At 47.8% G+C, this 18,740-nt stretch overlaps 8 protein-coding genes across 8 annotated transcripts; 4 read left to right on the top strand and 4 right to left on the bottom strand.

Annotated features, from left to right (window-relative positions):
* Nucleotides 1-409: 409 nt before the first annotated feature.
* On the top strand, nt 410-1,193 carry TRV_03444 (uncharacterized protein; the record flags this gene model as incomplete). Its single annotated transcript, XM_003022395.1, has 2 exons — nt 410-881; nt 934-1,193. 2 exons carry the CDS (start codon nt 410-412, stop codon nt 1,191-1,193), a joined length of 732 nt encoding a protein of 243 aa, XP_003022441.1.
* Nucleotides 1,194-1,845: 652 nt separating this feature from the next.
* TRV_03443 (uncharacterized protein) lies at nt 1,846-4,460 on the top strand (the record flags this gene model as incomplete). The annotated part of the gene is made up of 2 exons (XM_003022394.1): nt 1,846-2,607; nt 2,658-4,460. The coding sequence occupies 2 exons, from the start codon at nt 1,846-1,848 to the stop codon at nt 4,458-4,460; spliced, it is 2,565 nt and encodes an 854-aa protein (XP_003022440.1).
* Nucleotides 4,461-5,081: 621 nt separating this feature from the next.
* On the bottom strand, nt 5,082-6,290 carry TRV_03442 (uncharacterized protein; the record flags this gene model as incomplete). Its single annotated transcript, XM_003022393.1, has 1 exon — nt 5,082-6,290. One exon carries the CDS (start codon nt 6,288-6,290, stop codon nt 5,082-5,084), a length of 1,209 nt encoding a protein of 402 aa, XP_003022439.1.
* A 792-nt stretch (nt 6,291-7,082) lies between these two features.
* TRV_03441 (uncharacterized protein) lies at nt 7,083-9,967 on the top strand (the record flags this gene model as incomplete). Its single annotated transcript, XM_003022392.1, has 3 exons — nt 7,083-7,184; nt 7,281-7,636; nt 7,723-9,967. The coding sequence occupies 3 exons, from the start codon at nt 7,083-7,085 to the stop codon at nt 9,965-9,967; spliced, it is 2,703 nt and encodes a 900-aa protein (XP_003022438.1).
* A 495-nt stretch (nt 9,968-10,462) lies between these two features.
* Nucleotides 10,463-11,240, top strand: TRV_03440 (uncharacterized protein; the record flags this gene model as incomplete). Its single annotated transcript, XM_003022391.1, has 3 exons — nt 10,463-10,510; nt 10,551-10,675; nt 10,727-11,240. 3 exons carry the CDS (start codon nt 10,463-10,465, stop codon nt 11,238-11,240), a joined length of 687 nt encoding a protein of 228 aa, XP_003022437.1.
* Nucleotides 11,241-11,888: 648 nt separating this feature from the next.
* Nucleotides 11,889-13,055, bottom strand: TRV_03439 (uncharacterized protein; the record flags this gene model as incomplete). Its single annotated transcript, XM_003022390.1, has 2 exons — nt 11,889-12,786; nt 12,892-13,055. The coding sequence occupies 2 exons, from the start codon at nt 13,053-13,055 to the stop codon at nt 11,889-11,891; spliced, it is 1,062 nt and encodes a 353-aa protein (XP_003022436.1).
* Nucleotides 13,056-13,436: 381 nt separating this feature from the next.
* TRV_03438 (uncharacterized protein) lies at nt 13,437-14,770 on the bottom strand (the record flags this gene model as incomplete). The annotated part of the gene is made up of 2 exons (XM_003022389.1): nt 13,437-14,426; nt 14,534-14,770. 2 exons carry the CDS (start codon nt 14,768-14,770, stop codon nt 13,437-13,439), a joined length of 1,227 nt encoding a protein of 408 aa, XP_003022435.1.
* A 1,253-nt stretch (nt 14,771-16,023) lies between these two features.
* Nucleotides 16,024-17,915, bottom strand: TRV_03436 (uncharacterized protein; the record flags this gene model as incomplete). The annotated part of the gene is made up of 3 exons (XM_003022388.1): nt 16,024-16,762; nt 16,823-17,723; nt 17,819-17,915. 3 exons carry the CDS (start codon nt 17,913-17,915, stop codon nt 16,024-16,026), a joined length of 1,737 nt encoding a protein of 578 aa, XP_003022434.1.
* Between the last annotated feature and the right edge of the window lie 825 nt (nt 17,916-18,740).

Raw genomic sequence — 18,740 nt, 5'->3', positions numbered from 1 at the left:
AGCGGAGATTACTAAAATTAGCTAACAGGAAGTTAGTTACCCAGCCATTAGTTTAAATAACTAACTAGTTTAACTAGCTTCGACGGGCCGACGCCATTTTTTCCCTCTTAACTTTCACAACTTTACAGCCCCTGAATTCCAACCACAACCCGGACATCCTACAAAGAGCTGACTTCGATTGGGCATGATCAAGGATAAAGTAAGATTATCTCCCTCTGTGGTTTAGCTCGCATTGTCATCAGTCACTGCTTGTGGCAAATTTGACAGCGAGCAAGAGTAAGACTCGGCTTGCTTGAACTGAGGATCCGATGCCATATCCTACCAGCATTTGAAGTTTAACTAATTAAGAAAAGGTGCCCACTTCAATTGATTTAGGATTGCTTAATAAGGACATATTTTTTTGTGCATTATGGTTCGTTTGGTTATTACCCGAGTCACTGATGCAGACTGGGACCAACTTGTTGAGGTCCAATTCAGAGCCTTTGCGTCCGAGCAATTCTGCCAATTCGTCAATGGAAAAGATACCCCCCTAAATCGAGAGCGGTGTAAAAAGAAATACACTTGCCACGAGCCAGAAATCTGGGGCGGCGCTCTGTGGTTGAAGGTCATTGATGCAGATGAGGTCCCGAGCAGCCACGCAAAAAGCAACGGAAATGGTGGTGTAAATGGGAATGGCAACGGAATCGGAAACAGCCCAGCAATTCTGGGTGCTGCACTTTACAGACTCAATCCAAACTACTCTGCTGAAGACTTAAAGCGAACTGATCTGGAGCCTGAAAGTTTCAAATGGTTGGATGACCCGGAAGAACGACGGATTGCAGTTACTGTTATCCATGATGTGATGGATAGAAAAATGAGGTTTATTAAAGAGCCACACATTCGTAAGTCTAGCTATATCTTTATTTATAAACTCTGCCTAACTCGCGAATGCAGAACTCTCGATTCTCTTCGTTTCACCAGAACACCAGCACAAAGGGATTGGTGGCTCTCTGGTAAACTGGGGAATCCAGCTATCCAAGCAAATGATGCTCCCACTATGGGTTGAATCCTCAACTGCAGCATATAGCCTATATAAACGTTATGGATTTAAGGAACAAATCCGCTCGAGAGTCATAATAGGATCTTGGGATATTGAATACTCAATTTTGAAATGGGAACCTGAGCAAAAGCACCAGCCGGTGAAAAGTAAATAAAACACCCTGGCCCAGGGTACGAAATGATGAGGAAGGTGTCTAAGAGCTATATTTTGTATTTATTAGTTATATAGATCGTCGCGATGCGTTGGCAATACTTGTAACGGGAATGGAAGTACAAACGTTTCGTCGAGCATCCCGGAGCTATCCGTATTATAAGAAAACAACTTACATTCTAATAGTACCACTATCAAATCTTTGCCAAATCCACATTGGCCCGAGTAAGCCCCGCGTCTATATAGCCTACCCGAGGCCCTCGAATCCATGCAATGCCTAAGGACAGGCACTGATGTATCTTGCCTGAACAGAGTACCTAAGCCGAGGTTCGGCTCTCGGCCCGTCCCGTAATCATATTATATAAGCATATATGACTAAGCAATACATAAGGATGACTAAGTTTAGTTAACCGTAACGTAATTACGAAACCTTAAAGTTCCCTTTTAGCGTTTGACGCGGTGCAAAACACTTTGTGCCTGGGCAGTCGCGTTTAGTTTGGATCTCAAGTCGAGAGAGCGAGAGAGAGAGAGAGAGAGAGACGTACATACACACCACGCCGTCGACGTCAACCACCGCACCCAGGCTCGATAAGGAGGAGATGCACCGAGAGCACGCTGTTATACAGACGAAGACCCTTTTCGTGCATTAAGCTGCAATGTATCTCCCTCGGAGCCTCATATCTCACCTCTACCAGCAGCTGCTCAGGTCGCATAATCCATTATCTCCTCCGGTTTTAATCCTCGTGGCGTTGGAACCAGATGCTCTATGTGCCTGTCGAATCCTCACAGCGCTACTGAAAAGGGACTATATACCTCACAAAATACAGCCTATCGCCGGATATGGCGACCTTTCTCAAGCTGGCGCGGAACTCGTGCACCCAATGCATACATCGAACGGTGGAAGTGGAGGGGTTGTGGTGTGCTTAGGCGTGGGTGGCCTGGTTGATATGTGTGAGACATTGGGTCTAGATGTGAATAAGGATGAGCCGGGTAACATGGGAGGAATCGATGTTTGGGTCATCGACGCGCGAAGACCGTGGAATTTGACAAACGTCTTTGGAGGAATGGGTGAACCAGCCACGCCGAGAGGATCTGGTACCCATGCTATAGCTGGCGTTGACGGAGTAGATAGGGGCCGCTTGACCGATAGGTACAGACCGGGAAAGGGAGGTATTATCGCCTTTGATGATGGCGACATTGACGAGGAACTTGCGGCTGAACGTGAAGCCTACTATACTCTCGAGACTCTCCCTGAAGTTGGCGAGGAAGATAGTGACGACGATGATGATGCCACATCAGATGAGGAGGTACAACCACAGGGAAAGAAGAGGAAATCTTGGTCGGGCCGGTATGACGGTGATATCGCTGCATCTGAAGATGAAGATGGTCGCCCAGCCCAACGGCGGAGGAGTAATTCAGTAAGTTTTCTGCACCACTTGCTTAAGCTGGTCTACTAACACTTTAATAGGGGTCTTCAATTGCTTCACCCCTAAGACTGAGAGAGGGAAGACACGACTCCTCCCAATCGTCTCGATCCGGCTCACCAGTTTCCGATTCTCCATCTCTCATCTTACCCAAAGAACCTTCGACACGTACACTACGAAAACGGTTAATCCGACTCAAACGAAAACATGAATCTGTTCTTCAAGCCTACTATTCTCTTGGCACATCATATTCCGAGCCTATTTCGTCCTTACTATACTCTCTCGCATCTGAGCTTGGCCGTGACGATAATGACCTGTTATGGCTTGCAATTGTTGGCGTTTCAAGTCTGGAACTCTCTGGACGAACGATGTCCGGTGTGGGCATATCAGATGCTTCCGAATCAGGCGGCTCAGCTGGATGGGGTGGGCAAAGAGGAGAACGCATCCGACAGATATTACGAGACGAAGTTCGGCGTCTAAACCCTCCAGATGACAACGAGGCTGGACGAGAGGCACTAAGAAGCGAACTGAATGGGGTCATACCTACAAACGCGCGGTCACCAACTGACACCTCTATTCTACTCTCCCCAGAACCGCGTCTCTTGTTATTGCGGCACTGGTCACTCTACGACAGCATGCTGCATAGTCCATATCTTGCCCCTCGGCTGCATGTTTGGAATGAAACCGGACGAAAACGGCTACGAAAGCTGTTGGCAAAAATGGGTGTCAGCTTAACCCAGTGCCAACAAAATTATACCCATATGGATATGGACTTGAAACGTGATTTACGCCAGAAGATGCTACAATATGCTCCCATGTACGGCATGGAAGGGCTGGTCCCTCCTGCGTCTTCCGGTGGACATTCGGGATCGCGTGAAGGATGGGGTTTTGCTCGTTGCTGGGGATGGAAGGCCTGTCTATCCGCTACAGATATTGGCGTAATACTGGGGTCTATACTCGAGGTGGGCTCCTTGGGTCCTTCTACAACTGTTTCCCACACCTTTTCTTCTCATTCCGGCGAAGTCTTGGCTGGTGCGACTCAGGCGGCCAAGTTGGGAACCGATAGTGCAAATGTGCTCTCTCGGTTTTGGAGTGCATATGACGCCCTGGCTCCTACTTCAGACTCACCTACGCAACTCCTCGCAGCAATCCCCCTAGCTCAACACCTCCACCGAGCAATCTTACGAACGGGGACTGCTCTTCTCTCTAAGCATCAAATTCGCCATCTTCGTGCTTTTCGCATCGCTGTGGTGAAGGAGGGACCTGATGTGAAGCTCTTTACAAACCCAGGTGCACTTACAAAGCTGGCACTGTGGATCGGTGAGGCTGTTCGTATACAAGAGAAGGAGAAAGGGACTGGGATGAAGATTGGGAAAAGACGAGCAGCAGGCACGCCACTGGTTCTTGCTGGCCTGGATGAAGACCGAAACGTCTATGTTGTAGTCGGAACAGGCGGAGGCGGCGGTGTCATTGACTTTGCCGCTATGGCCAAACGACGTGAAGAACAACGGAAGAAGAAAGAAACACGAGAAAAGAAAAAGGCCGAGAGAGAAGAACGACGAGCCAAAAGAAGAGAAGAGATGCAAGATGATGACGACGAGCTGGCTGAAGAGGAAGAATCCTCCGAATCAGATACGGAATCCGACTCAGAGTCAGAGCCAGAGCTGGACAGCTTCAGCAGCAAGAACCTAGTACGAAATCGTTTCGGTATTGCATTTCAAGAGGTTGTTCATGAGACCAACGCGAGAGTACGAATAGACAGCTTCGAGCATTGCGTTGTTGAAGTACAAAAAGAGGATCTCGGGGCATTTCTTGAGGCTCTTAGCTTCAGGAGTGTGGTTGGATGATACCAACCAAACTGCTCTTAACTCACTTTTTACCTATACTGCACCCCTTGCAACTGTTTTCTGTTTATATCATTTGCTGCGTTGGAGCGTTTTTGAAAAGCATCTTATTCCCCCCTCCCCTTGTTTTCACGTTCTTTCCGTTTGTTGCCTTGACCAATTTTCGTTTTTCTTCCTTTGACATTTTATGAAATCTCAACTGGGATGACGTTCGTCTCTAGTACTTCGATCAAACTGGTCCTTCCAGTTACACTCTTTTCGCTCTGTTGTATTTTTTTTTTTTCCTATGCTCGCCCCTTGCACCCCGTTCTGTTTTTGCTACGTTCGAACTTTGTTCTTTTCTTTTCTTTTCTTTTCTTTTTTTTTTTTGGAAATTTATGTTGGCTCTTGATGTATATACTGATCTAAATCATACAGGGTTCATGATAAGCAAGCGAGTAATGAACGGCATATTCTTTCAAATTCTGGTTAAATAATTCTTGATGTGCATAACTCCGCAAGGTAGCGACATTGAACAAGCGCTGGGATCGAATCTTGTATTACCAATGTAAAGGGGATATCATCTAAGCCTGAGTGAAAAGAAAACGCACTACAAAATAGAGACGTGGAAATTTTTAGTGCCTGTTATGACCTTCCCCGAAGAGACCCAGCAAACCATACGCCCCCTATCCCAAACAAAAGTGATAAACCAATGACTCGTTTGCTCCAATCATCGGCGTCACGCATTTTCATCGGCCCAGCCAGTTTATGAATAGGGGAGCCTGTTTCTGACGGCAAGGTAGGCTTTTTTTGGCCCACGGAAGAGGGTCCTCTGATATTTTCCATGTGTTCTTTCTCCATCTCTTTCCATTGTTCTACCAACTTGGCAATGGCCACAAGGTCTTCCTTAACCGAATGCTCAGTGTCATTCACACTGCTGCCGGCTTCAACTTCCACTTCCTGAACGTTGCCGAAGAAGTCCATGACGGTCCTCAGTCTGCCCTCAGCTTCACCACCAGGGAATAGATCCCATCTTACCCCAGGCTGGGAATGGATCTTTGACTCATCGTAGGAATCAAACAAGTCACCTAGGGTACGCTTGGAGTTTGCACTGGTGACTTGTGTTTCGAGGAATTCTAGAATATAATAAGTCCAGCGATCGATGACAGCAACGCCGACATCGCTGTCGGCATGGTGGGAATAAGAGGACTGGTCTATTTCGCTTGAGCCTGTAGCGATTATATTCGGGGAATATAGATGTGTGTACATGGTGTTCGCCTGGCAGGTATCAATCATGAAGAGCAACTCGTTGTATCGCTTCTTCTCCCACATCTGTCCAAACGCGTCTGCCAGGTCCCAGGCTCCAATTTCCTCTGAATCCTGGAATTTAAGAAACTGGTCACCACCGTGCCCGGTCATGTAAACAAGCACATTGCTACCGGCGTCCGAGCCCAACCTTTTGCTCTGCGGCACATCATCACCCAGCCTGTCAGTCAACAAGCGGATAAAGCTCTCCACGGTGACCTCATAACCACGGTAATCAACCTCTATATTGTCTCCATATAGGTCCAACGCACGATCTGCATTGTTATATACCGTCCCGGGGAATGCATTTCGAGGGTTACATGCCATGTCGTCGGGTAGCATAAGAATAATCTGGGAGTCCGGTATCCCAAGGCGCTTCACTGTCCGGTATAAGGATAGAACATTGGCGAGATGGCGATAGTTGAACCAAAATCGGGAGGTAGACACCAGCACCGCCCAGTTGGAGGTATGCGCCGCGGAGGAGACGCTGCTGGCAAGGAAGATGGCAAGGAGGGCGGCCAGGAAGGGGTAGAAGAGCCGTAGCTCCATCTCGGTATCGAGCTGCGGAACGCTATCACGGCAACGTATCAGGATTGCATCTCATCATCTCCCGTCCATCGAAAGGGACAAGTTGAAGTCGAAGGCGAAGGCGAAGGCGAAGGCGAAGGCGAAGTTGAAATCGAAGTCGAAGTCGTCGGTGATAATAGGTTGATCATAATGATAATAATAAGAATAACGCTATCATTGATCATGGACGTCGAAACTTCCCCGGCTTAGTCATCATGCGGGAGTGGCCCAAGCTTTTCTCCCCCTTCGTCCCGTTTAGGAAGTCTGATGAGACTTCAACTTCACCTTCGCCTTGTCCTTTCGCGCTTTCTGATATCAAGACTCCGGCTTCTCTTCATCCTCTCCGTCGTCCTTTTCACCTCTTGTTGTGTGCGCGCCCTGTGTTCGCCCTGTGTGAGCGATTCGGCAAGTCGATATTTATAACCCCTGTCTGCCTGCGACGATCTAGCTAGTTAAGTTAGTTAATTCTCTCCTCCTCAGCTCGCTCGGCCCTGCTGCCTGGCAAGACACAACACTGCTCCTCGCACTCGGTCAGCAGACTTCAACTCAACAACAGCAACAATTACTGCTTCTATCTCTATCTGTTCATCGCAGAGGCGTGAATAGTCGGGCTTGAGAGTCTCTTCGCCCGATCCTCCCGTTTACATTCACCAGAGAACCACAGCATATCCTAGCTCAGCTCTTGACAATACCGGGCGCAGTTCTTGTATCCGACAATTGAGCAAGCGTTTCTGCTGGTTGTGCAGCTCCTGAAGCTCCGTCCAAGTAGACACAATGACGAAAATCGAAGAAAGCATCCATTCACCAACAGCCGAAATGGAGAGTTCACCTTTGATGAAACTCCCGTTTGAAACCCTGGAGGCTATCTTCTCCCATGTGAGTGTGATAGCTCATATACCTATGGACAGCCATCTGGCCGCTTTCTATTCTACCTTGCTGTTCACGACTGATACCTGTTGTGACCGTGTTTAGGTAGACCCAGAGGATCTTGTCAGCTTGTGTTTGGTTTCAAGGTCAGTCAGGGAGTATGCTGCATCTCGACTCTACCGATCCCTCGACTGCATTCTCCAGCCCAAGAGTGATCTCGAGCACAAGTGGCCGATTGACCGCCTCGCGAAGGAACTAGAAACGTTGACAACAAGTGATTTCAACTATGCGGCATATATCAAGTCAATATGCTTGGACACAGCACCGCTTACCGATGATAATGACTATCAGTTCCAAGAACAGATAGCAGATCAATTTAAATATGATACCCCCTGTGGAAAATTCTTCAACAACCTCCTTCTTGCGTCAATCAAGAGGATATCAACATTGGAATCCTTTCGGTATGGACAATTTGCTCTATATAAACCATAAAGGAGCATTAGCTATCTCATATATAATATCAGGCTTGTTCTAACTAGCAGCATAGATGGAATGCGGGCCTTGAACTCAATCCGGCAGTCTTTGCGGCGCTTGCAAAAATCCCAAGCTTACAGCATATATGCATTCGAATGCCCGCCGGTGTAGAACCTATCCAGAAAAAGTCAACGCCAGCTCCTCCTCCAGGCCCTCCGACCCAGCCACTGCCCCTTCCAGTTCAGCTCAACCAAATTCATATGCATTCAGCACCTCCGATAGCATCGGTTAATCATCTATCCCACAACTCTACAGGCTGTCGTGACAAGTTCAAGAGTCGCAAATACTGGGATCCAACTCAGACTTTCTCTCATTTCAACAAAATAAACTCCCTGGAAGTCCTAGAAATGGATAGCCTCGGGTATATTGATGAGATTTCAAAATGCATACTACAGTCATCCGGAACCTTAAAACACCTGAAGTTATCGTTTTCCGAGCGGCTAGCCCTCTCAGCGCGCAAGAAGAAAGACGAGGAGATCTCAGAAACAAGCAGCGTTCAAGATGAGGAAGAACTCTATCAGCCTCTCCCTCCCCCACCTCCTCCTGGCCAGCCTGCGGCCTTTACTTCATCTAGCTCCAGGAATTCTGAGGTCCGGCGTGAACGTCTTGCTCAGGAACAGGTTCTTGCTCGCCTCTTCAGCTTAGACATTGACAAGAATGCGATGTCACAAAAAGAGTCAAATGAGCTTGATAACGCTGTTATCGGTACAACCAAAGGTCGCCAGGCTGGAGACGATGCAGATGTATCCCTTATTAATGACCTAAAATCAGTTTTGGAAAAGCTCAACACACAACAGCCAAAATATCAAGCCGTCATAGCCGAGATTGAAAAGGTTACAGGCCCATATCAGGATTCCGAGAAAGAAACGGGTAATGAAACACAGCAAGGTGAACAGTCAACCGCTCCGCCCGCTGCCTCCTCAAGCAAGAAAGATGGCGATAACGCCGTAGCGGCTGATGGCAACAAGGACAGCAAAGACCTTGAACCGAAATCTGGTGATACAGATACCCTCATTCCAGGTGATGCTGAAGATATGGACCTAGAGAAGCGTTTACAAACTCTTGTAGACATGGAACATCCTGATGACATTAGTGAGGGAGAAGATCAGGAGTTTGTTGATGAAATGATCGATACCGCACCACGTCTCAAAGCGATGACCAATGGCACGGTTCATTTTGGTAAATCAAAAGGAAAAGGACCTGCGAGTAAGATACCAGCCGACAATGACGATCATAGCATAAATGAACACGATGTCATTCATAACTATGTTCGCCAACATCACGGCATCGCGCTCGACAGCCTCTCAATCTATTTGGTTCCAGTCAAACCCTCAATCCTTTGCCGAGGCATCAACGTGTGGACTCTGAGACATATCTCCTTGCTCAACGTTGGTCCGCAGAGGGCATTATGGGCCACGCTGGAGAATCTAAATAGCTATAACCCTATTCCGCTTGTCTCTGTTTACACAGACAATGTGACCAGTAACCTGCTATCTTTCCTCGGTGGCCTACGACGCCTAGAGGAACTATTTATGATAGAGCGTAGTACTCGCTCTAGAGTAGAGCCTTCTACTCCCAAACCTACTGTTACAGTTGAAGGGATGCGCGATCTTGTGCTCGCCAAACATATCGGCACACTAAAGCGGCTGATGATAAGAAATGACAACGATTTAAGCTGGTCTTTGGATCCAGCATCTGTTCTACTCATCTCTAGAAACGGCCACAAGTTGATTGAACTAGTGGCCCACCTCGGCTCCCGGTGCTTTGTAAGATATTCTTCCCTTTTCCTCCTTTTTTTTTTTTTTCTTTCACTTTATTTAGATTCCGTTACTGATGATTTGTCCCGATTACAGCATTTACTGATGCGACATATGAGCACCATGGAGTCTCTCAGTGTACTTCATGTCCTTTTCTCGGACCCAGATTACTGCGTTAGTGTCCTGGACGAGGTACGGGAGTCTGCTATTGATAACTTTGCGCACTACTCCTCCGTCAAGGACGTCTACATTGGCGTGAGCTATGCCTCTGGTGGCCCTGTGCAAACGCGCTGTACCTTTATGAAATTCCGTAACAGAAGCAGCCTGACGAACAAGGAAAGCCGAACATTTGACACCAACAAAAACGATACGGCTGATATTGAAGAAGATTCTATTAACCTCGACCCATCAACTTGTGTAGTCCTCTCAGAGGTTGCTCATTTTGAAGACACACCGGGAGTCAAAGTTTGGAAGAAAGAAAACTGGAATTTAATGTTGTGAAGAAGCCGTGCCCCATACATACCTGCCCAGGGTGATTGTTGCCCACTCATGTATCTTTCCTTTTTCTGCATTTCTCTACATGTTTACGACTTTAGACCCGTACCGCAATTCTCCTCCGTATTTTAATTTAACGAATACCCAACTAGCATGTATTATTCGTTTGGACGATATTCTGCTTCTTCAGAAGGCAACCCATACATATTGTGTTCTGTATCAAAGCAATCGTTGCTCTGTTTTACTTAGGCGTAAGAAAATTTTGGCGGCTCAAACTGGTGCTGCGTACCCCATGGATGGAATGGAACAGAATAGGTCACGTGGACAGTTTCCGGTTACGGAAGATATATGATCCGGATAAGGCTCTTATCGCACGGACCCCACTCTCTATACCGGTGGCATTTTACGTGACTCTTCTATCGAATCGTTGATCTCCAGGAATATCATATTTGGGTTATACAGATTTCTTCGCTTGGTATATCTGTCGGGATTAGTTGAGTTATGGCGCCCAAGAAGGAGAACGCCAAAAAGGCTGCAGGAAACGCAAGAGTACGTTCAAAACTCCCCACCACACGAATGAGTTCAGTAGCTAATACTCAACCTGTTATTTAAGAAAGCCGAAGCCGCTGCTGCTAAACAAGCTGCGGCTGACCAGAAGAAGGCAGCTGAAGAAGATAAAGAATGGCAAAAGGGTGCAAAGTCTAGTGCTAAGAAGTAGGCATTTCCCGCATACCCCTCAAAGTGCACCGTTAACGATGTTGTTAGGGAGTCGGCCGAAGAAAAGAAGGCAGAAGCAGCTCGCAAAAAGGCTGAACGTGAAGCTTTGCTAGCAGAAGAAGAAAAATCACTCCCCAGCAAGCCCAAAGGAAATGCTAAAACCGCCCAGAAGAAATCTAGAGGAACACTTGATCTCGGACAACTAGATGTGGACCCAACATCCAGCAAAAAGGGCGCGACTTTGAACGCAAGTGGTATCGATTATGCACTTGATGCACTTTCTTTAGGCTCCAAGGATGCCCTGAAGATCGATCGGCATCCCGAGAGAAGATATAAGGCGGCTTACGCTGCATATGAAGAGAGGAGATTACCTGAGATTGAACAGGAGCAGCCTGGTCTCAGGAGACAACAACGAATTGCTCTGATAAAAAAGGAGTTTGAGAAGAGCGAAGAAAACCCATTCAACCAGGTTAATGTTGCCTTTGATGCAACGAAGGAGGAAGTGGCTGCGGCCAGAGAGGCGGAGAAGGCAAAGATCGAGAGCCGTTTGACGGGTAGATAAAGAAGGAGCGGGAGGATCTAATATTTTTTGGAGCGTTCAGCGCCCTCTTTTGTTTGGCTTTTAACTGAGAGTGTCCTTAAGATTCGAAGGTGGTGAGGCATGACCTTTGCTCCTGATATATGTCAATAGGCGGGTTTTAAAGATAAGCCAGGGTTAAACGTCTGGAAAAGTGTAGTTCTATTAGAATAAAACTTGTTCTCAATTAATAAACAGTGTTTTCTAATCCCTATTTGATGTATAATACACCTGTATTCATAAGGAGTGGCCGTATCAGACCTTCCTTTGTCCGTCTTCAATCAGAAGAGTGATGAGTAAGGAAGGCGAAGTTCGTAACAGCTGGATCATCTTTAGAGGAGGTATCAATTCGTAAAGTTTAAGTCAAGTTGGGACTGAGCATGCAAATGCAGTTTCGATCTATTTTAAAAGACGAAGCCAAGGCAGTCCAATTAAAGGCGAAAGGAGGTGGACTATGTAGTGGCCAAGGTGGTGGAAGGCTGGCCTAAACAAAGACTGAGCCAGTTGGAACATTGTAACAATGGTTCCAACTCCAATTCAAAATATATCTCCAGACATATGGTTGTCTAATAACCAAAGGATATCATAGACATCTGTTTTGAATGAGTGGTGCGTTGTATTTGGTAGAGAAGACTACGCCATAACAGCTCTGGCATCCCAAACACACAGTCTCTCATCCCATCCACAGCTTGCACACCACCCTTCACTACCAAAGAGACACCAGTCTATGCCAGTGACAAATTCTGTGTGTCTTCCCATACGACCTAGCTCCCTGCCTATAGTAGAAATTGGTCCACTTCTTGTAAGGTCTGCGTCGCCGGGGGGCATCCCTTCAGAGCCATCTGTCCAGACACGGCAGGTCATATCATAGCTTGCACTGAGAAGGACATGTGATAAGTGAGGTGACCAGGATACTTTTCGAATCGCGTATTCATGGCCTATCATGGCTGATAGAGGCCCTTGATGAGGAGCCCGAATGTCAAAAGTGCGGATAGTTCTATCCACGCCAGCTGTAGCTACCACTGAGGGTCTGTATTTATTCCAGTCATGGGTAAGCGCTTCCGACGGGGGAACCGGGCCCGTGGCGGGTGTAAATCCAGGTTTGTGAGGTGAGTTTGCTCCATGGATAGGCATCTGCAAAGTGAGGTGGTTGGTTGCAGCTGGGGTCCGTAGATCGAAAACGCGCAGGTAGGAGTCCGAGGCCACACAGGATAAGATATCAGGCGAATGAGGTGAAAACGCAGCGGAGTAGGTGCAGCTGTTAGTTGGGAGAGTAAGCAGAGACTGAGGTCTATCGGGTGTCCAAACTTTGACTGTTCCATCCCAGCTACTTGAGGAAAAGCGGTCTTTAGCGACTAGATTCCAGTGCACAGAGAAGACTTCTCGTGAATGTTCTTTCCATCCTTGTACTGGGAATTCATTGACAGCGATATCAAACAGCTTGATGCTCCCGTCACCAGATGCTACCAGTGCTTGATTCTCATGGATCTCGGACCAAGCAACATCATAAAGAGCATCTTGTGTGGTGTAGCTAGACAATAGGAAAGGGTTGGCAAACAGTTAGCTATCTACGAAAGAAGATAATGGTCCAGTCTCTGGGCCTAGGAGGGTAGAAAATAGAAGTCAGGTTACTAACGATTGCTGTGGAAGTATCCCCTGCGGTGTCAGATTGAGGATGTAGAAACGGCCATTTCCCACCAGGCCGAAGTTCGAGGACGCCGCAACAGCAATGCGAGAGTCGAAGAAGGGAGAGTACTTCACTGCGCATCCGTTGAACCCTTCTGTGCGGTACTCGAGCATGGTGCCTGGCAAGGAGGAGATCTAGCTTTGTGGGGTTAAACTAGATAATCGATATCGACCGGTAGTTAGCTATCAGTGACTCCAGCTCATGGCGATGCTTATCTAGGGCGAGTCGGTCAAGCAGCTCATCCTCTGGCTCCGTCTGTCCTGTCTCGGTCTCTGTCTCCGCAAGCCGGCGTCTTCCTCGTCGCGTTCTCGCCTGCTCGATAGCAAATGTCAAGACGTTCTACCTTGCTTGCGGGCAGCAACGAGCTTGAAATAAAGAAAGCGGAAGCAGAAAAAAAAGAGCCGAGGCACATAGATGTCATATTACGTCATCAGTATTTGCTTATGTCATGTTTGAACTGATTACTATCACGTGATATCTAAAGCTCGCGCGCGCTAAAGCTCTTTCTCCTCCCCCTGAGCCTCCAGGGCCTCCGGGGCTTCCAGGGCTTCCTGGGCTTCCTGGGCTTCCTGGGCTTCCTGGGCTTCCTGGGCTTCCTGGGCCTTCTTCGCCGGCTTTGTGTCTTTCTCTTCCATCCATCGTCGCAGAACGGCCGCGATCTCGTCGCTATTGCGCTCGAGGAAGAGCATGTGTCCGTTGCCCCGTATACCAATATCGCCCAGCTGTACGTGATCGACGGAAATCCCGGCCTGCTCCATGTACCGAACAACACACCAGTCCGTCGTTCGATGGAAGGAGGCCTCAGCGGTCACTACCAGTGTCCTTATTCTTCTCAGGTTAGGGAGTTGGCGAGGAGGCGGAGAGTCTGCCTGGATTATGCAATGAGATCCCGGCCAATCGTCAATCGTCTGCTTCACTATCTCTGTTTCTGGGTCAATAACAGCCGGGGAATACGTCAAAGGCGCATTCGTCAGCCCCCATACACGGCTATATGGGCCTTTGTAGATGACGTTTTCGAACGGAGGCCCAGCTGGCTCCAATGCTATTATCGAATGGACCAATTCTGGGCGGGCATCTGCTACCAGCCAACCATGGGCACCAGCCTGTGAATGCGTCACCAGAATTACCGGCCGGCCAATACGGTCCAATAATGCTGCCCCCGCCGCCTGGATCGTAGTCTCCTGTTGAATTTGGGACTTTAGAAACTGCACTGTAGATGCGTAGTATGCATCGAAGATAGGATCCCCGATCACACCTGAACCTGGCCACTGGGTATGTAGCTCGGCTTCGGGCCACAGCTTATACCTTGCCGTTGCAGTGAAAAGCCTTTGTATCGCCTCTGCCGGAATGGTTGCTATCGTGCCATTTTCTGGTATCCAGGGGCTGCGCCCTCGAGATGTCTGGTCGACTATGTAGCACTCGTAGCCGTGCTCAATAAAATATGAGGCCCAACCGCGGCCCCCATCAGGCTTGTTGAGCCAGTTCTGCAAAAGAAAACTCACAGTCAGCTAATTTTTGACCCTTGTTCGTGCATGAAAGCTGCATATAAGTCGTCGGTCATTTGCTTCGGGCTTCGAGTACGTCAACCTACTGTTCCCGTCTGTGCCTGACCGTGCAAGAGCACTATGGGCTGCTGCTTTATCGGACCTTTGGTCGGCACCAGGTGTTCAACATACATCTGATCCCTGAATATATGGTCCCCGTTGCCGTCATCTGCATACTGTCCACCGACATAGAAATACTTGCGGACGTACGGTATCTCGTCTCGTGGCTGGCAGTTGCCCTGGACCAGGAAGAAGAAAGCGAAAAACAGGGGTAAGACAACCATGGCCGGGCTCTATCGAGGCTAGTAAAACTTCACGATATCGATGGTTAAGCTATCAGATCTCGGGACTGACGGATTGATGGGCAGGTCGGCTTTGCGTTGAGGGGACACCTGAGCTGAGGTTAGACGAAGTGCAGCCCGAATGCAAATGCTTTGGACTCGTGACATGACGACTACCTGGCTAGTTAACGAACTAACGGACATGCATACGTCCATCATCCATCATGCATGCGTCATGCCAACGGCTGAGTCTGTTCCCACGACGCCTTGGGCCGTACTCTTGTCTCCGGCCTTCTCGGAACTCAGGCTCAATAACAATGCCCAGCGAGTCTTGGTCGAGCTAGCTAATAAATGCTAATTTTAACGCCAGCAGGGGGTTGACTTCATATTACCACGTCAACTGCAAAAGAGTCTCTCTCTCGATGAAAACCTTTCAATAACACCCGTAGCCCCTTTGAATTCTGTTATTAATAGTCGCTCATGATACCCAAAGTAGCTTTTGGGAAGTGCTGGGTAATCAAGTATTCAATTGTAGATGGAGAGATACTAGCAAACTTAGCAAAGAAGCTTCCCAGAGCCTCGACCTCCTATGCCCATTTGAATAGATAAAGCCAGAATAGTGGTGGAAAAGATGTATGAATGAGAAACAGCAAGGATATACCTCCACCAGGTTATGTCTTTCTATCGAATTGAAAACAATCTTGCCCCTTCATATAGTGATACAGTCTCCCTTCTGGAGATTATAAAATAAAAGGAATAATGGAAAAAAAAAAAAAGGACAGAGCGCATTAAACGGATATGGAAAAGGGACATGAAGTAAAGGAAAGGAAACACAAACATTGGAATCCGAACTCTTTTTTTTGTTCCACCCATCAAACAAATTGTGAAAATGCTCAACAAATCAATTCCTAGCCACCCAGTAATAGCAGCGCAAAACAAGATAATGGCAATGATCATCACAAATTAAGATGGAAAATGTAAGGTGAACAAAAGGTAAAATCAGATAAAACTGGTAAAGATAAAGAGAAATGGGTATATGCGAGGCAATGGCTTGGGAAACAAAGGAAAAATAGAACATGAAGCTAGCGCTTGCATTGCAACTCTTCTCGCTCAACAAAAAGAGAATGTCAGCGCTGCCAAAGGTACGGACATCGTGAAGGTCATGCATAAGTGGGATTTTTTCTTTCTTTTTTTCTTTTTGGTGGGAAGCGTAGTTAGAAAGCGCTCTGCTCTTATGGTCCGGAGATGGCAGTAGGTTATGTCTTGGAGTTGGGGGTGGAGGATTCCCTGGAAGACTCTGACGGAGACCTAGTCTTATCTAGGCTCAATTCTGATTCCTCATATTGTAGACCAGCCTCGCAGTCATCTACATCCATTTTTGCCAATTTTTCGACGTCTTTTTGCTGAACTGGCTTGGCTTTGTCTCCTTCTATCCAGAAGCTCTCAATAGCACCGATTGCGCAGACCAGGCCACAAGCCCACCACGATAGAATGGAGAGCCTGTGTTCCAGCCCTCGCGAATGCAGAAATCCAGTCACAGTTGGACCAAGTGCTCTGCTTAGACTAGCAGTGGAAGCTGCTACACCATTAATGGACCCGAGCACGGTGGTCGATGGCGCAGAGTTCGCAAGAAGTATGGCGTTTGACGGGAAGGCGATAACGTGGAGAGTAATCTTGCAAATTAGTGCGAGGTATGCTGCGGGCAATCTTAACGCTTCGGGGAGGAGGACAAGATATGGTACAGCGAGATATAGAACAGGCCAAACACTTATGACAAATCGGTAGGTATTCAGGGTCCCAAATGATCGGACAACGAATGGGAAGAGCACGAGCTGTGCTATCATAGAGTAGATACCCTGTACAGCAAGCATGAATCCCACGGTTTTAGTTGAAAGAGATAAGCCTCCAAGGAACTTGAATGGGAGTTCGACTGGTACATTGGAAGCGGGGGTGCTCAAAAAGACAGGCATGAGCTGATCAAAACTCACGCTGTGGCTATTAGGGAGTTAGTAAGAGCATATCCTGGATTCCAAACAGCTGAAGAGCACGACTTACTAGGCGAGAAGCCCATATCCTAAAATTATATATTTCACTTTTGGAGTGAATGCCTTGATAAATCCTTTACTCTTCTTCGTTTCAACTGACAAAACTATTGGTTGCTTTGCGGCCGGGGACTCTTGGGTATCAGGACCTTCAAGGCAGTCATAGCCTGGCGGGGGGTCATCATGGTATAGGAATGGTTTAGCGTCTTCATCCCCAGTGCAGCTCGTATTCTTCATACCCCTTGCCACATCCTCACCCCTGAAGAGTTTCGCCACGAGGTACTTTCCGAGTTCACGGCCCCGGTCTCGTTGGTGTCGCTTTTCTGCATGGGTCTCCTCTAAGAAAAGTATACCAATGGTAATACCAGCAAGAAGAACCGTAACGCAAACCAAGTTGGGGAGTAAGAAGAGGTATTGCTTGAAGATGCTATCTTCCGGGAAAAGAGATGGATAGCTGTCACATGGTTTAGCCAAGGCGCCGCCAATCGCGGGACCAATGATCGATCCGAGACACCAAACGAATGGCATAATGGAATAGGCCCGCGGTTGATGTTCCTTATTGGTGACGAGCTCCGCGACTGTAGTCTGAAGGACGCCGATGTTTCCGTTGAGTAAGCCGCCGAGAGCTCGAGCCATCAAGGCCATCGGAAGGCTGGAAGCAAACCCAAATACCATCATACTAATGGCTGTGCCAACTAGCCCCATAATAAGGACTGGTTTCCGGCCGATAGCATCGCTCACGCGGCCCCATAGCATACCGGTGGAAAATTCGGCCAAAGTAAAGGCGGAGGTAACAATTCCAGCATAGAAGGCAATCTTTCGATCATCGGTGGTGACATTAAAACTGCCAACCATGTAATAAACATAAGGGAATATTGACATAAATGCAATAGGTTCGCATATCCGACAAAGACCTGGAGTGAAATGTCAGCGTGACTCTCTTATGACGTAACCTAAGGAGCGAGCAATGGGGGAGTCCATGAAGAGATGTGCCGACTTTCTGACGTACCTAGAACGAAGAGCTGCTGGGTAGGAAATGGAGGCTTGCCATCATCGGCTCTAGCAAAAAGCCTGCAAATGATCGGGAGATTTCGAAATCGTACCATGGCGCAGGAGGGTTACTCGATGCGATACAAGATTAAAAGGAGGAGGGGGTAGGGGAGGGCAGCTCTTGATTCTCCCTCGTTGTGTATCAGCCCAGGAGGAAACCGTTAAAACAGGTGTCGTCTGTAATGCCGATAGATTGTATGCATCCAGGGGTGCCTTGAAAGCGAGCGAAGTAGCTATAGATATGAGATTTTTTGACAGCCCATGCCACAGCCTAACACAGAAGGTCCGTGAAGGTCTAGTTCTGTGAAAGAAGGGAAGAAAGGGAAGATGCAAAGTGGAAGAATGATGATTGACAGTTGCAGGCAGGAAGGATTTGTCAACCACTTTTATTTCGGCGGATTTAAGGCTGTTTTTCACCTCTGCCCAGAAGGGCCGCGCTTTCTTAACAAGCAGTGGCAAATAAAAAGAAAGCAAACGCAAAAAAAAGGTAGATTCAACTGGAATCAGAGCAATCAATCCCGGTGATCGTGAGGAAGACAGGGTGCCGGGATTGAAGAAGTAAACGATAGTTAGAGTTGGAGGCGGGTATTTTAGGTCAGGAGACAAGGTAGTTGACAATGCACATGGCACGGTCTCCTTTTAAAGCTTTCCAGAGAATCGGGACAGGGCCACACCGGCCGCTTATCAAAGCAGTACTTAGTCCAATGATTGTCACCGGAAGTGGCAGAGTCGGAGAAGGGAGTCGATCCTTCAGACGGGGACTCAGGTGAGGCGTTGAATCGGGAAAAGTCTGGGTTGGGCGTAAGGGAAAGAGAGAGAAGGAGAGGAAGAAGACAAGGGGCTAGAGAGAGAGAAAATTAATTCAAGACGGAGCAGAAAGT

This window comes from Trichophyton verrucosum, assembly GCF_000151505.1.
Source record: "Trichophyton verrucosum HKI 0517 chromosome Unknown contig00289_1.f1.exp, whole genome shotgun sequence".
NCBI lineage: Eukaryota > Fungi > Ascomycota > Eurotiomycetes > Onygenales > Arthrodermataceae > Trichophyton > Trichophyton verrucosum.
This window is presented reverse-complemented; position numbering and strand designations above follow the sequence as displayed.